This window comes from Anomaloglossus baeobatrachus, chromosome 7 (assembly GCF_048569485.1).
Source record: "Anomaloglossus baeobatrachus isolate aAnoBae1 chromosome 7, aAnoBae1.hap1, whole genome shotgun sequence".
NCBI lineage: Eukaryota > Metazoa > Chordata > Amphibia > Anura > Aromobatidae > Anomaloglossus > Anomaloglossus baeobatrachus.
This window is the reverse complement of record NC_134359.1, coordinates 242,426,224-242,444,435: the sequence shown is the minus strand read 5'-3', so window position 1 is coordinate 242,444,435 and position 18,212 is coordinate 242,426,224. Positions and strand designations below refer to the sequence as shown.

The 18,212-nt window shown below is 44.3% G+C and overlaps 1 protein-coding gene across 1 annotated transcript in view; it reads right to left on the bottom strand.

Annotated features, from left to right (window-relative positions):
- The window catches only part of LOC142245345 (uromodulin-like), a 64,635-nt gene that overhangs the window by 31,781 nt on the left and 14,642 nt on the right, over positions 1-18,212 (bottom strand). Inside the window, 3 exon segments of the mRNA XM_075317985.1 lie at positions 7,011-7,188; positions 9,739-9,861; positions 15,797-16,035. Of these exon segments, the coding sequence (XP_075174100.1) occupies positions 7,011-7,188; positions 9,739-9,861; positions 15,797-16,035 (540 nt within the window).

The window sequence follows — 18,212 nt, the reverse complement described above, 5'->3', positions numbered from 1 at the left end:
AGTTGTAAACTTCACAGGTACATTTGCATCAAGCACATTCCAAAATACGGCAGCCTTTACTCTCCCCAGGATGACACCGGAGTAGTAAAGTCCTTGCGGATCCATGACTTGTTCATCTTGATGAACCTTAGTCTGTCCACATTGTCACTGGACAGACGCGTGCGCTTATCTGTCAGCACACACTCAGCAGCACTGAAGACACGTTCAGAGACAACGCTGGCTGCGGGACATGACAAGATTTCCAAGGCATAAGTGGCGACCTCAGGCCCTTTTTTAAGATTGGAAGCCCAAAATGAGCGAGGCTCCAGTTGCAAAGTCATGGCATCGATGTTCATTTGGAGATACTCCTGTATCATCCTCTCCAGCCGTTGACTATGTGTCAGACTTCTTGTCTCTTGTGGCCTTGCATTGGATGGTCTAAAAAAATTATAAAACGATTCCATAAAATTGCTGTTACTGTTGAGGATAAAGAATTGAGTATCCAAAAATACTTAATTCAGTCATTTCATAGACTCAGTTATATAGTTCAGTAGATGTGAACTAACTCACATATTTGTGAATGCTTTTGTTTCTTACTAACATGTATATATGTATATTGCATATTCAGTGTACTTTCCTTAGACACAGTATATACCACCACATGTAATTGTAAAGATGGCTGCTATTTCCTGTTCTACACCCAAGACAGATGGACAAAGAAATTTCTAGAGCCTAGACTGACCAATCCAAAAAGGATGTGTAGATCTCTCTACGTCATGAAGCCCTGCCCTGCGATACTTGATTGGACTAAAACTTTTGTTTACACCCCCTTACTGCTTGGTCTAGAGTTTCTTTCGAACAATAAAAAACACACTTGGTTAAGAGCCAGTCATGGAGATAGATGTAACTGACTTGCTGTGCAGTTATTTATTCTCGTGTGCACACATGACATTTTTAATTAGAAACAGCAGCCGGATATCGAGAGATCCTTTGAGTCGCATCATCATCGTCATTCTGACCTTGACATTACCAGCACCACATACGGTTTGACTGATAATGACCAGACAGTCCCATGCTTGGCAAGTGACAACTGGGAGATTCACTCCGTGCACCACTGGTGTTTGGTGGAAAAGCCAAACTAAGATTGAGTAACAGCTTCTCCTGATACTCCTGCATACGTGCGTCCCTTTCTATGGCTGGAATTGTTTCGCCAAATTTGGATTTGTACCGGGGATCTAATAGTGTGGCAACCCAGTAGTCATCATTACTTCAAATTTTGACAATCAGAGGGTCATGTTGTAGGTAGTGCAGCAAGAAGGCGCTCATGTGTCTTGCGCATCCATGCGGACCAAGTCCTTGCTGTGTTGGTGGCGTAGAGGTGATAACCATGCTTTCTTCCTCTGACATCTCCCCCCAACCTCGTTCAACCAAAATTTGACCAAGGTCTCCCTCATCTGCTGAGTCTTTCATGTCCATCGAGGTTCGTCCTCCATTTCTTCATGGTCTCCTGCACCTTCCTCAACATTTTGGCTGCTACCATGCGCCCTTGTTAATCCCTCTCCCCCACGCCCCATGCCTGCCGCCTTGGTGATAATGAACGTCTGGACCTTGTAGATGTTGGTATCCCTTGCTCATATGAATCCTCCTGTAGTTCCTCCCCTTCCTGTTGTCCCACCCCCTGACTCCGAATAGTGTTTAGTGTGTGCTCCAGCATGTAAATGACTGGAATTGTCATGCTGATAATGGCATTGTTAGCGCTAAACATATTCATCGCCATGTCGAAACTGTGCAGAAGGGTGCATAGGTCCTTGATCTGAGACCACTCCAGCAGCGTCATCTGCCCCACCTCTTCATATTTTTGGCCCAGTCTATATGTCATAACGTATTGCTCCAGGGCTCAGCGGTGCTACCACAGTCACTGTAAAATGTGTAGAGTCGAATTCCAGCGTGTCGCCACATCGCATTTTAAGCAATGAACCGGCAGGCCGAAAGACTTCTGGAGCAATGCAAGTCATTCAGCTGCGCCGGTTAAATGGCGGAAGTGAGCAGAGAGTGACTGTGCCCTGTACAGAAGCCAATCTAGGCCGGGATAGTGGGTTAAAAATTGCAGGACAACAAGGTTCAACACGTGAGCCATACAAGGCACGTGTGTCACCTTGCCCCGGTGAAGGGCCGCACCCAGGTTTGCAGCATTGTCGCACACGGCCTTCCCTGGCTGCAGGTTGAGTGAAGACAACCATTTACGAAACTCGCTCGCAAGAGCTGACCACAACTCATCCGCTGTGTGACTCTTATTTCCAAGACATTTCAAGGTAAAGACCGCCTGATGCTGTTGAGCTCTGCTGCCAGCATAGTAAGGAGGTGTGCGTGATTCCTTGTGCGCAGTTACAACGCGGGTACCCTGACCAGGCAGGCTTGGGGCGGAGGTGCAGGACCCAGACGAGGTTGAGGAGGCAGAAGCAGTGGAGGAACTTCGACATACAGAGGATTGACGCACAAGACGGGCGGCAAGACTTGTTCAGCAGACCCTTCTCCGTCTATCACCATAGTTATCCAGTGCCCAGTCGGTGACATGTAACGCCCCTGTCCATGCTTACTGGTCCAAGTATCAGTGGTGAAATGCACCCGGTCACACACAGAGTTTCTCAAGGAAGCAGTGATGTTGTGTGCGACATGCTGGTGTAGCGCGGGCACACCTTTTTTGGAGAAGTAGTGGCGACTGGGTATCTGGTACTAAGGCACTGCGGCGGACATAAGGTCTTGAAAATCCTCTGTGTCCACCAGGCGGAAAGGCAGCATTTCGGTAGCCAAGAGCTTACAGATGGATAAAGTCAACCTCTTAGCTTTGTCATGGCTTAGAGGAAATGGCCTTTTATTTGTCCACATCTGAAGGACAGAGATCTGGCTGCTGTGTGGAGACGGTGGTGAGTAGGGTATAGCTGTAAAACTGCAGGTCTGTGAGGAAAAAATGTGGGCATGATGTTGCCTTCATCCAAAGTTGGTGCTCTCGATGTCTGAGAGAGCTCTACACCAGCACTTGTTTCCCCTTCCAAACCAACTGACGACCTGCCAAGCAAACTGCCTGTTGCGGTTAAAGTGGTGGAAGGTCTGCGTAGAAAAACAGGTGTGACAGCTGTCTCCACAGTCATAGAAGATGAATAGCGCGCGGAGAAACTTGAAGGGGCAGGCGGTGTTTGGCCCGCTCCGCTAGGCCGCATTGCAGCACGGTGAGCTTCCTACTGGGACTTATGCTTGTTATTCATGTGACGATTCATGGAAGAAGTTGTCAAACTGGTGAGGTTTTGGCCTCTACTTATAGATTGCCGACAAATTTTACAGATCACATGATTTGGGAGATCCTTTGCGAGGTCAAAAAAGGACCAGGCTAAGCAAGGCTTAGAGCCCATGCGACCTGCAGAGCCACCCCGACTTGTGCTCAGAGGCAGAGTTGTGGCTGAGGATGCAGTTGTAGACTTGCTTCCAGTACTCTGACTCTGTCCTGGTAACTTCGTCGTCAGTTGCATCCTCCTCCACCGCGTCTGGTGACCTCCTCGAGTGCCTGACTGTGGGTTGAAAGTAAGTGGGATTTAGAACTTCATCATCAAGCGTTGTGTTTGCACTCACCTCGCCCTCAGACCTAACCTCTTCCTGCCCTGACTAAATAGTTAAGTTGGCATCCCAATCTGGTATCTGCGTCTCATCGTCATCAGTATGTTCCTCATTGTCTCCACCAACTGGTGTTATAGTTTGGGAATGAGGGTCTACATTATGCTCAGAAACATGGTCATCAGGGCCTGAATATGACTCACAAAGCTTCTGGGCATCACTGCAGACCATTTCCTGTTTTGTTCTCTCTGTAGCTTGGAAGCAGACCTCTGATTCCCAGGGTATAGTGTGACTGAACAGCTCTGCAGAGTCAGCCATCTCTGTTACACCATATTCTGCAGGGCGAGTGGAGATTTGAGAGCTGGCAGAAAGCAAGTGTGATTGGGATAACAACTCAGAGGAATGTTGTTTTTTGGATGTTGAAGTTGAGGTGGAGGAGAGGGCACTTTTTGGAGCACTTCAGATCCATTCAAGCATGTTCTTTTTTTGTCCATCATCTACCTTTGTTACAGTTGTTTGGTTCCGTAAAAAAGGGAGCACATCGGATTGTCCACGAAAATAGTAGACATCTTACTTTTGCTGGAAGATGGCCTATCTTCAGCAGATGTTAATGTAGCTTTCCCACCTTCCCCATGGACACAAACTTTTTCCTTTTTCACAACGCCTGTTCCCCTTTCCACCAGCATCTGTCCTTTTGCCACTCATTTTGTTAGCGACAAGATTAGCCACTTAAAATGTGGATGCAAAAATTGATTGAGAGGTGGTGTAGATTGCAGAGGTGGTCTAGCTTTATTGACAGCTGAAGAAACAAAACTGACTATCCCAGACAATTTTAGTATGGCCCTTAGAGTGGCAGCACAGTTTGCAATTAGAATTGCGTACCAAAAATGTACAGCTGTAGAATGCAGAGGTGGTCTAGCTTTATTCACAGCTGAAGAAACAACACTGACTATCCCAGACAATTTTAGTATGCCCCTAACAGTGGCAGCACAGTTTGCAATTAGAATTGTGTACCAAAAATGGACAGCTGTGTACAATGCAGAGGTGGTCTGGCTTTATTGACAGCTGAAGAAACAACACTGACTATCCCACACAATTTTAGTATGGCCCTAACAGTGGCAGCATAGTTTTCAATTAGAATTGCGTACCAAAAATGGACAGCTGTGTACAATGCAGAGGTGGTCTGGCTTTATTGACAGCTAAAGAACCAACACTGACTATCCCAGACAATTTTTGTATGCCCCTAACAGTGGCAGCACAGTTTGCAAATAAAATAGCGTGGCAAAACTGGGCAGGTGGGTAGAGTTGCCGGGTTCTGTGGGTCAGTGGACAGGAAAAGAACACTAACTTAGTATTCCAGACACTTTTAGGATGGCACAAAAAGTGTCAGCTCTTTGGGCAAATAAAAAAGTGTGGCAAAACTGGGCAGGTGGGTACCAGGACAGGAAAGGAAGCCTCACTTTCGATCCCTGCTAATGAAAAAATGCAGCAAGGAATTTCCTGAGCTGAGGTAGGCAGACACTGTTATCTAAAGCTGTACACAGCGTTTGCACGGACCTGCCTAGCAGCTATCGCTATGAACGCCTGGAAATCAGCCCTGAAAAGGGCTAAAATAACCAGCAGTCCCTAATACCTACAGCGCGGTGTAGATTGCACTATGTCTATAGCGCACACAGCAGGAGCGGGAGCAGCAGCGTGAGCGGTGACTGTCACCCACACACAGAAGGCAGATAATGGCGGCGATGGGGAAAATGGCCGTATCTTATAAGGCAAAGACATGTGAAATGCACAGCCTATGACACATGCCCTTGCTTGTCTGGCAAAAATCCACTTAGCTGTGTGTGTGTCTGTGATTGGCTGACATCCTGGCACGCCCCACTGCACGCGCACTTAGGAAAAAAAAAAAAAAAATGGCGATGGCATTATATCAGCACTCAGCAGCAGCACAGACCTACACCGTTTCCCCCTCCCACACTATACGCTGAAATTTGATAATAGCGTGAATCACAGTGACTCACACTATTACAGTGAAAAGCCAGCTAGTATCTAGCTAGGCTTTTTGGTGATTGAACCGCTCTCGAACATAACTCAAACTGTCGAGCTTTTAGCAAAAAGCTCGAGTTCGAGTTCAATCTCGATCACCCCCCAAAATCACTTGAACATGAAATTGGCAAACCTCGAGCCTCGAACATCGCTCAACTCTAGTTTTTAGGCATCAGCAATGGCACTGGAAAAGCCAAGTGGTGAACACTCAGTGAGGGTGCAGGCTTGTTCTAATTACTGGCTACTGTCAATGGTTTCAGCTCGCTTCACCATTTTACCTTGAGAAGAACCACGTTTCAGAGTACATCTGCACCAAACAATAACCCGCCTGCACTGACACTGTGTGCACCCCACTGACCCCCTTTAAAGAAACAGTTGCAGATTCATTGCCATTGTGTTAGTTAATACAGATGATTTTCAATTTTTTTCATCATGCAGTAATGGCATAAACATATTTGATAGTTACAGTTTCTAACATAAGGCACAAAAGCTTTTTAGCATTTACTAATCACACTTCTAAGTCTCACTATATGGCTCTACTAAGAACACATTATGTCTACTATGCAAAGCCTCCATTAGCCCCACATCCCCCACTGCCGCCTCTTGTATAGTGATGACCAAGCACTAAAATGCTCAAGTACTCAGTAGTCGATTTGAACAGATTGGATGCTTGAACAGGGTCTACTCGAGTATGGAAGTCAATGGGGAGCATTTTTTGGGAAAACCCTAACAGAAGGGCTGGGGAGGGAAGAGAGAGAACATACCAGAAGGGGACTTCAGCATGGTGCTCAAGCACAGCTGATACTTGATTGAGTAAGTAGCATCTCGAACACCCCGATTTTCCATCAAGTATCGAACAATGGCAAACATGCATGCTCTTGACTACTCTTGTACGAACCTCTTGCAGTGAAAAAGTGGCCCACTCTCAACCAAGTGCACCAACATAGTTCCAACAGACTAGGTCTACCAATTCACCCAGATGTCCACTTGACACCACATTGCACTTCACTCTCTTGGCTCCATAACACAACTTGTTATCAGATCTAGAGTAAAGATAAGTTTGTTGAACAAAAACAATTCCACCAGTGTTACTACTACATCCTCAAGCCTGAACCTTCGACTCTTTTTCACATTGTCACAAATGAACCTCCTCTTGTTGACAGGTGAGAAACCAATCATTCTCACTGCCAACTTCGATGACAGGAAATGATGGAACAACAGTATATTACAGCGCAAAATTCCCAACAACCCAGGACTCAAAGATGCATAATCGGTACCTAATACACTATAATATCCATATATTATAATATACTGTACATCTATACTGTACAAAATCTGAACTCACATTTAATCAAACTATGTGGATTAGTTACGGTACTTACAGTCAGGCCCTAATACTTGTATAGAATAGATCACTCCATCTGTGGTTATTATTAGGGCTGTAAAATTGTCTTCTACAGGAAAACTTCCAGCATTGTATCCATAACTATACTCCCCAGAGAAGAGCCGCACAGAGCTGTTCAATGGTCTTGAAAGCGTGAGGTCCAAGTAATGGAAGACCTGAAAATGAGGCGCATTAACGAGTGAAATCACGTGCAGATAATAAGAAGGTTAGTTAGATAAGTTTGGTAATTGTAAAATGTTAAAACTTTGGAAAAACTTGGGAGAATTTATAAAACTACCTAACTTATACCTCTCCTCTAGTAAAAGCTATAAACTAATGACCGCTATAACACAATGTCCTGACATTACAAGTGTGCCGTAAAAATATCCACTAACAAGATGCTTGTGTGAGGGGAAGCTACAAAACAAGTCTTGATGAGGGTGATGATTAATTAAATCAGTAAAGAACACATTGACAGTCAATCTTGTACATCATAGGAATAACTCATTCTCCTCAACCTCATGGTTCATTCAAAAGTCCATTTTTCAAGTATAAGTGCTATAGTTTTTTTCCACAGATAAAACTCTTACCTGTGATATCCTATGGGGCCGGTCACATGAGCGATGTAAGGAAAATTGCAGACATGAGAAAACATGGAGTATTTGAAGCCCAAAATAAGTATAGAGGAGATGAGTAATGGACCCTATTAAATGCTTTGTAACCTTTATTGAAAATACACATTAGATAGGGTATCATACATAAGTCAGAACATGTAGAAATACCAAGATACAATTGTGAGAGTACAGATAAAATGCCAAATAACACACAAAAAGCACTTAATGTGATAACAAATGGAGAAGCAAACAATGATGTATCAAGATATGCATGCCATAGTGAAAGAAGTCATAAACAGTATCTATAGAGTCACATACACATAAGGAAAAGTATGTAGATATACACATCTCATCAGAAAGCATGTAGGTATTAACTATAACCACAAGATGGTGCCCGTGCCCAGGTAACATAATAGGTATATCACATCTCGCAGCCCAGGGAGGAAGTCAAAGCGAAACACACGTCGGGGCGTTTCTATCACTCAGGCACTCTGCATTTTATAATGGGTAAGTTCTCCAGTCCATAGCAATGCTGCTATTGGGAGCCTTCCCACCCCCTTCTAATTACTCTTTATTGCACATCTGAACTGACTATAACCTATACACCCCTTCTGTGGTCTCCATCTACTAATAGGCACCATCTTGTTGTCATACATAATACCTACATGTTTTCTGATGGCTTTTATATCTACATATATGCATGTCTGATTTTGATCTGAGGGGTGGATTAAAATCAGCAATGCAAATCAATGAGTCTGTGAAAAATTTGGACCTCACTTGGATGTCTTCTGAGTGCAGCCTGATTTTCATGGACTGTCAGAAGGGAGAAGGTGGAGAAACTTTTTTTTACTTCTCCAGATATGTAAGAAACAGATGAAATTTGTACCACACCCTGGTCTAAGTTTAATTGATTAATTTTGTCTCATATGTGGAAAACTGGAATGTGTGAATGAGCCCTCACTCACACAGTCATTAGCTTCAAGGTATATGAAATGAACACCTCTATAGCTTTTATATAATATATATATATACAGTATATATATATATATATATATATATATATATATATACAGTACAGACCAAACGTTTGGACACATCTTCTCATCTCTAGAACACCTGTTAAGAGGAGACTTTGCGCAGCAGGCCTTCATGGTAAAATAGCTGCTAGAAAACCACTGCTAAGGACAGACAACAAGCAGAAGATACTTGTTTGGGCTAAAGAACACAAGGAGTGGACATTAGACCAGTGGAAATCCGTGCTTTGGTCTGATGAGTCCAAATTTGAGATCTTTGGATCCAACCACCGTGTCTTTGTAGAAAAGGTGAACGGATGGACTCTACATGCCTGGTTCCCACCGTGAAGCATGGAGGAGGAGATGTGATGGTGTGGGGGTACTTTGCTGGTGAAACTGTTGGGAAATTATTCAAAATTGAACGCATACTGAACCAGCATGGCTACCACAGCATCTTGCAGCGGTGTGCTATTCCATCCGATTTGCGTTTAGTTGGACCATCATTTATTTTTCAACAGGAGAATGACCCCAAACACACCTCCAGGCTGTGTAAGGGCTATTTGACCAAGAAGAAGAGTGATGGGGTGCTACGCCAGATGACCTGGTCTCCACAGTCACCAGCAGTCACCAGATCTGAACCCAATTGAGATGGCTTGGGGTGAGCTGGACCGCAGAGTGAAGGCAAAAGGGTCAACAAGTGCTAAGCATCTCTGGGAACTCCTTCAAGACTGTTGGAAAACCATTTCCGGTGACTACCTCTTGAAGCTCATCAAGAGAATGCCAACAGTGTGCAAAGCAGTAATCAAAGCAAAAGGTGGCTACTTTAAAGAACCTAGAATATAAGACATATTTTCAGTTGTTTCACACTTCTTTAAGTATTTCATTCCACATGTTTTAATTCATAGTTTTGATGCCTTCAATGTGAATCTACAATTTTCAGAGTCCTGAAAATAAAGAAGACTCTTTGAATAAGAAGGTGTGTCCAAACTTTTGGTCTGTACTGTATATATATATATATATATATATATATATATATATATATAAAAAAGAATATTGTGTATCACCCATGCAGAATATAACTTAAAAGCTGATGACTTACTTTATTTAGGTCTGGTAGAGAGACTTGAAAGACATGTCCAAAGCTGGCAGCAGCAATATCTCTATAGACAATGAAATCTGCATCATTTATGCTTCCGCAAAGCCCAGTAATAAGGAAGAAAACCTGAGAAGGAAATAAAAATATTAAGTTAATTGTTTTATATATCTATAAGTGATTCATGATAGAAGCTTGATGCTTATTATTGTGATTACATATCCTTAAAATTGCAGTGTTTGTACCCGACCTTTATTAGTTCACTATAAAAAAAAAATCATCAGTGGTACAATCTAATTGTAAAATCTACCCATTTTTAGTGGTCAAAAAACAACTATGACAATCTAGACTCAGCTGATCTTTGCAAAGAATTTATAGAATAATGCATCTTCCCCTTACTGCATATTGCTGCAGTACAAAACATAGCCTATGGTAGGTTCATCACTAGGCACTTTGATTCGGAGCCTGCACCCTGAATCAAAAGTGCAAAGCCCCGGATCTTTAGGACTGTGCATTGAAAATTTGAAATAAAGTTTATTTTACTCAAATAGAAGCCATGGTAATGCTGTGTATCTCAGCAGCACTGTCACACTGGCCTCTTCATGCTTACAGGCCATTTGCAGCTCCTTCTCCCGGCTCCTAATCTCCAGTTACCATAGAGCTCCTTATGGCCTCCATCATGTGCAAGGAGGTGCCTTAACATACTCTCCAAGTGACTCTACTTGAGGATGGCCAGGGTTCTCGCTGCTGCTGGTCAGCTTCTTAACAGCAGTAATGGCAGCACAGTCATAAATTAGTGATTTAGTGACTGTGTTTGGATCTCTGTGATTGGGTTTCTAAGTCACAGACACAGTGTCCAATGGGCACAGAGCTCCGACCACAGACACCACCATATTATTGACACTAATCTCTGACAACACTGCTCCGATGCATCCATGCTGGAACTGAACTCTGTCCATATCCCCCTCATCAATAAATACACACAAAAGGTCTATTATTTACACATGTAAAACCTATGTATTGTATGTGTAAGAAGGTGGCCTAGGCCTGTGTACTCCTGCCCTAAAGACACTAATCGCCGTTCTAATAATGTTAACTGTGTTTATGTGTCTATTATGTATGCAATGTGTTTATGCGTAAAGTATAAGTGTGACCATCAATCCCTCAGTAGACAACACATTATATAAATCAGTCCCCTCAGTTTATAGCTCTACTATAATATTCACTATATAAGGCTAAACGTGTCCTTCTGTCCAAAGACGGTATTGAGCTGTTTGATTGCCCAAAGGGCCTATTTTGTTTTTTTGTTTTTTCTTTTTTTTTCAAAAAAAAGGTTAGCCACTGCAAAAGTAACTGGGGCCTCATTGATGAGAACGGCCTCCCAGTAAGATCGTTTTGGTTGCCTATAGACACTGCAGAAATAACTGGGGCCTTATTTTTGAAAATGGCCTCCCAGTAAGATTGCTCTGGCTGCCTAGAGCCACTTCAGAAGTAACTGGGGCCTCATTTATGAGAATGGCCTCCCAGTAAGATTGTTCTGGTTGCCTATAGCCACTGCAGAAGTTATTGGGGCCTCATTTATGAAAATTGCCTCCCAGTAAGATTGTTCGGGTTGCCTATAGAAACCAGAGTGCAGCTTTTAGCATTGAAGCTACTGAGGTAAAGTGAAAGCTGAGTTCTGATTGGTTGCTGTGGATAACTAGACCCTAATGAAGCCGAATCAATAAACTATAATAATAGAATGCTGAACGCGTCCTTCTGTCCGAAATCGAAATGGCCGGTCCATCCGCAGTGCTAAGTTCATGTTGTAGTTGAATTTGTCAATAAAATGGTGCTGGAATCTGTGCGTGTGCCTGCTGCAAACTCCGGCTCCATTTTATTGAAGACACTGTCTCTGCAAATATCACCAGTCCCCTATTTGTTTAAGATGATATTCGCAGAGACAGAGTCTTCAAGAAAATGGTAACAGAGAATGCGGTATGCACATGCGCTGACTCCGGCGACATTTTATTGAATAATTCAACTACATTGTGAACATAGCACTGTGCATGCAATGGCGACAGGGATAATGGTGGCGACAGCAGCAAAAATTTTAAACAAAGGGGAGGAAAGCAGAACGAGAAAGAATAGATCAAGAAGAAGCACGAGCTAAGTTTACGTTATAGGGGAATTCTTCAATAAAATTACCCCGATGTCAGCGTGTGTATACCACGGTCTCCAGTGCCATTTTATTGAAGACACTGTCTCTGCGAATATCACCAGTCACCAGTTTGATTCACATGATATTCACAGAGACAGTGTCTTCAATATTTGTGCAACGCCCGCCTGGAACCACAGACTCAGACTGGCCTTAACGGACAGGCTAGAGGAAAGCCACTCACAAAGCAGGACCCTGAGAGCCCCGAAACCCTTTAACCCCTTTACAGGGATTTGGAATTACACAGGACCCCGGACATCGCTACCTGTGGTAGGAAGCAGTCCAATGAGAGTAATAGTCAGGCAGGGTTAAACCAGGAAACGCAAGACAAGGACAGAATCAGGCAGACAAGGATGTAATCAGATGACAAGGCAGATGTCAAATCCGGATCGGGCAGCGAGGTACAAAAATGGCAGACAGGAGGGTAGTCAGAGAACGGGCAAAGATCAAAATACAGGAATCACAAAACAGCACAGGTTACAGAACTATATCTAGCAGATACCAGCAGACAAGAGGGGGAATTAAAAGGGTGTGGCCTGCAGTACCACCTACAGTCAGCCAGTGGTACTGCAGGCCCCAGAAAAAACTAAACTTAGTGGATGAGTGGAGCCTGTGCCCACCAGAGCCACTGGCACCAACTCTGCTATCACCAGCACTATCCACAGCGGGAACACGGCGCCGCCTGAAGCAGAAGTTGCAGGAGCGGACTCTAGTGGGGACGTGACAAAATGGCATTGGAGACCGCACTATGCACACAAGCTAACTCCAGTGCCAGTTCATTCAATGAATCAACTACAACATGAACATAGCACTGCACATGTGCTGACCATAGGGATAATGGTGGCGACCTTGGCACAAAATGTAAATAAAGGGGAGAAAGCAGCCAGTGGAGAAAGAGATAAAGAAGACAAAGTCCTACACCAACAAGGCATCTTATAGAAGCAGCACATAATTTACCCCAAAAATGTGGTTCACAGAGACGTTTTTGCACAATAAATACATTTCATTTTCCACTATTGCGTCAATAAAATAAAAAATGTGAGAATAAAAATGCTGAAGATCCGGGTGTAGGACAGGTTCAAGAGCTAGTATGTGAATATCCTACATGTATATGTTTCTAATGTATTTGTGTGTTATATATACAGTAATATACAGTAGCTATATACTGAATTCATGCATTCTCGTGTATGGGGGAGCTGTCAGGTCACCTTTAAGTGCAGGTTCTGTGTTTGATGGGATTATCCAATCAGAATATCTTAATAGCAGAACATATTATAAGAAAAATACCTTATGTTTAACTATGGTTTACAAGCATGGAAGAGGATCAGGAGCCGAGCCCCCTCCACGTGTGTCAAATACCAACTGTGTTATCCCCTTGCTGACTGGTTGACTTTCTATTTTTGCACTTTAGTAATATCCTCCTTTTCTTCTAGAGACATTACTTTTTTTATGTTTCCATCATAGGCTTGTTTTTAGTGGGATGAGGTATCCTTTTGAATTACACCGTTCAGTTTTATCATGTGATTTTTTTTGGAAAGTGGTTAAAAAATTCCAAGTCTGGTGAAAATGCAAAAAAATGTGCAAATCCCCATTTATTTTTAGGGTTTTTTTTATGTATCACAATTACTATATACGGTAATAAGAATGACTCTGGCAATATGATTCTCCATTTCAGTATGATTACACAGATAACAGACATGTATATATATATATTTTTTTTTTATTAAAGTAGCAAAAAAAAAAAATCTGAAATTTATAAACCAAACATTTTTTTCTAGTGTCCCCATTTTCCAAGAATTTTGGACCACTCTCCTCCAGGAATTACATTTTTTGGGCAGCCGAAACTTAATGTTGCGATCTAAACATTGCATCTTCCCCAAAATTGAATAATATAAAACATCAGCTTAAGGCAAAAAAAAACAGCCCCAGATAGCAAAAAATGAAAATGTTACGGGTTTCGGAAAATGGCGCCAAAAGCTAGTTATTCATTTTTTTACAAATTTCAAATTTTTTTTTCCACCAGTTAAATAAAAGAAAAACTAATAATGTTTGGTATCTATGTACTCATACTGAATTGAAGAATCATAATGCCAGGTAGGTTTTACCATACAGTGAACATGGCAAATACAAAAAAAACCCAAAGCAATTGTGGAGTTGCACTTTTTTATAACTTATTATGCATTTTTTGTTCAAATAAATTTCCGACATATTTTTGACTATATCTGCGGATATGGGCAGGCTTGTTTGTCTGTGAATTGTTTTTTTTAAATAGTAAATGGTTTGTATTTATATATTGCAGCTCTTTATTTTTATAGTGGTATAAGGAGTGAGAACTCCGGCACTCAATACACCCCATAAAATAGAAAAACACGAAAATATTGATTCATTCTTTTGCTTTATTGAAAAAGGAGCACATTAATATGTATAGTCCGTATAACACGAATGCGACGTTTCCGCCAGATGGCCTTTATCAAAACCGGACAGTCAGATGGATTGTCCCAGTAAGTTCTATCGTTACAATACAAGGGGATTTGTCTACATGTATTGTGCAAGAGCCTCAAAGAGCTGACATGAATGGAGGAAGGGCGTAATTGAAAAATGAGGACAAGAAGATCCCTGTCCCTGTCAGTCGCTGAACAATTCTGTAATGTGGATTATTTTAGTCCAATATGAATACAGTAATCTGGTGATATACCAGATGAAAAATGAAATCTAAAGAGACTAATGTATGCTGTATGTCAATGAGAGAAGTATCTCATATTGTGGAGAGTCACTTGTCATCGGAGCTGAGAAGGTGTCTCTGTATATTCTGCTGTGTCTTTTAGACCCGCAACACACAAACTTTTTTTGTACGTGTGCGGTACGTATTTGCACGTACCGGAGACACGGAGACCCATGTTATTCAATGGTAGATTGCACACACACGGAAAATCACACGGAACGTGTGTCCGTGTGGTAAGTACGTGTGTGCACTTTTCTACACGGACGACATGTCCGTTTTTGGCCGGCAGCACGCAGGCACGGACCCACTTTAGTCTATGGGTCCGTGCCTGCATGAACCGCACACGGAGTATGTCCGTGTTCAGCACGTATCGTCCGTGTCCGTTTTTAATCACAAAATCTGAAACACTTGTTACCAATCTATCAGGTCAATTGATGGCAAACAAAAACACCAGGATCTCATGATGAATGATTAACATCGTTAATTGGGTAAGAATGCGGGCCTTTAAAAACGGACAGCACACGGACAGCACACGTACGTATTTTATGTCAATACGGACATTCCACACGCACACACGGCTCGCATACGCCATCACACGGATGCCATACGTACCGGAGAAACGCCCCTAAAAAACAGAACACGGACCCGAAAAACGGACCGTGAGACACGTACGTTTTTTTTGCGGAAGTGTGTTTTAGGCCTTATGGGGTTTATTGAGTGTCGGAGTTCTCACTCCTTATACGTTTACTTTTTTTTGCTCCTGAGCACCTATATGCTGATGCTGGGTCTTATCTAATCTGAACTTCATATTTTTATAGTGGGGCCCATTCCTAATTTTTTTTCTTTTCAGCCTAGGTGCAAGATTAATGTTGTGAGAGGGAAGAGGCACATCGAAAGTTGATGGAGGAACAATTAAATTTATCAATACACATAGAGCAACTATCCATTTTCATACCAGGACAATCCCACTATATCTAAAGAAAATTAACATTTACTGCAGAAAAAGACTGAAGATATAAAGCTTATATGCAACATTCATAACTTCACTGCATCTAATGCACTTATACATATCTAAGGAAGAAATGTAATTTATAAAGATAGCACAAACCTATTATCAACAATGGAATTCTATATTATTATTGTACCTGAGATCTTGATGATGCTATTAGTGAGTAGATACGGTTTATCAGAGCCGTATTCCAGTAATCTAAAGCAGACGCATCTGTTAAAACCAGGATAAAAGAATCGGGTGGGGTGTTTTCCAATGCCAGTTTAAGTCCCTGCATTGCCAGCTCTGGACAATCACCACCTCCGGAAGCCTCCAGATTGTTGAAGAAATCACCAAATTCATTCTTTGATTTGGTTATCCTAACGGGTCCAACAGCTGTGAAAACAACAAAGTAAAGACTTTTATAATATCGTTAAAATATCTGACTCATCTGATGGTGGCTTCTCAAGAAAAAAATATTGTACTGAAATAGATATAATTAGGAATTTTGCATACACACAAAATATCTATATATATATATATATATATAATTGCCTTATTCTGTCTGTCTGTCTGTCTGTCTGTCTGTCTGTCTTGCTCCAAAATTGTGTCCTTACGGTGACACAAAGCTGATTGGCCGCTGGGCTCGCTATGGCCCTGCCCCCCGCACGGATTGGCCGCTCGCCCAGGCTGCGCTCCCACACGGATTGGCCGGCCGATCGCCCAGGCTCCGCTCCCCCCACAGATTGGCCTCTCGCCCCGGCACCCTGCAGGCATTGGCAACTCGGCCACGCCCCGCCCCCCTCACGCAATGCACGCTAGCTCTGGCCCCGCCCCCCGCACGCATTCCCCGAACCGACACGGTCACGGAGCCACGACTACCAGGTGAGTACTGTACCCCCGGGAGCCCACATCAGCGTACGCCGCCAAACCAGCCGACACATACCCTCGCATTGCTGGGGCTGGCCGGCGTATGCTGGTGTGGGCTCCCGTGCGAGCGGGGGACGAGATACACTGGTAACCATGGTAGCATAGTTACCAGCGCATCAAGGTCCTGCAGCAGCGGAACATACACACGCACACACATAACAGCACACACACACACACACACACACATCAGATCACACTCACTCTCACACACACCTCACACACACATCACATCGCATCCACATACTCACAACATCCTGGGATATCGCTTGCTTCTCGGCGGCGATACTGTGCTGTGAGCTTCCAGGACCTGCCGGAGGATCACATGGCCAGAAGCATGTGGTATCTCCGGATGTTGTGAGTATGAGCGCGTATGTGTAATATCGTCAATGTGTGTGTGCGTGAGTGTATGTGATCGGGTGTGTGTGAGTGTATGCGATCAGTTGTGTGTGAGTGTATGCGATCGGGTGTGTGTGAGTGTATGCGATCGGGAGTGTGTGAGTGTATGCGATCGGGTGTGTTTGAGTTTATGCGATCGGGTGTGTGTGTGAGTGTATGCGATCGGATCTGTGAGTGTCGGCAGAGGAGCACGGCGTGCTGGAGGAGGCTGGGAAGAGAGAGGCTGATCCTGGGGAAGGCTGGGAGGCTGAGAGAAGAGAGGCTGATGCTGGGGGAGGCTGAGGCTGGGGTAGGCTGGGAGGAGAGAGGCTGATGCTGGGGACCGAAAAGGCTGATGCTGGGAGGAGAGAGGCTGATGCTGGGGGAGGCTGAGGCTGGGGTAGGCTGGGAGGAGAGAGGCTGATGCTGGGAGGAGAGAGGCTGATGCTGGGAGGAGAGAGGCTGATGCTGGGAGGAGAGAGGCTGATGCTGGGGGAGGCTGAGGCTGGGGTAGGCTGGGAGGAGAGAGGCTGATGCTGGGAAGAGAGAGGCTGATGCTGGGAGGAGAGAGGCTGATGCTGGGGGAGGCTGAGGCTGGGGTAGGCTGAGAGGAGAGAGGCTGATGTGGGGGACAGAAAAGGCTGATGCTGGGAGGAGAGAGGCTGATGCTGGGAGGAGAGAGGCTGATGCTGGGGGAGGCTGAGGCTGGGGTAGGCTGGGAGGAGAGAGGCTGATGCTGGGAGGAGAGAGGCTGATGCTGGGAGGAGAGAGGCTGATGCTAGGGACAGAAAAGGCTGATGCTGGGAGGAGAGAGGCTGATGCTGGTGACAGAAAAGGCTGATGCTTGGAGGAGAGAGGCTGATGCTGGGATGAGAGAGGCTGATGCTGGGGACAGAGAGGCTGATGCTGGGAGGAGAGAGGCTGATGCTAAGGACAGAGAGGCTGATGCTGGGAGAAGAGAGGCTGATGCTGGGGACAGAGAGGCTGATGCTGGGGACAGAGAGGCTGATGCTGGGATGAGAGAGGCTGATGCTGCGGGTAGAGAGGCTGATGCTGGGAAGAGAGAGGCTGATGCTGCGGGCAGAGAGGCTGATGCTGCGGGTAGAGAGGCTGATGCTGGTGCAGCATGGGGGATGGAGCACGATGGGGGGTGCGCAGCATGGGGGATGGAGCACGTTTGGGAGTGCGCAGCATGGCGGATGGAGCACGTTTGGGAGTGCGCAGCATGGCGGATGGAGCACGTTTGGGAGTGCGCAGCATGGCGGATG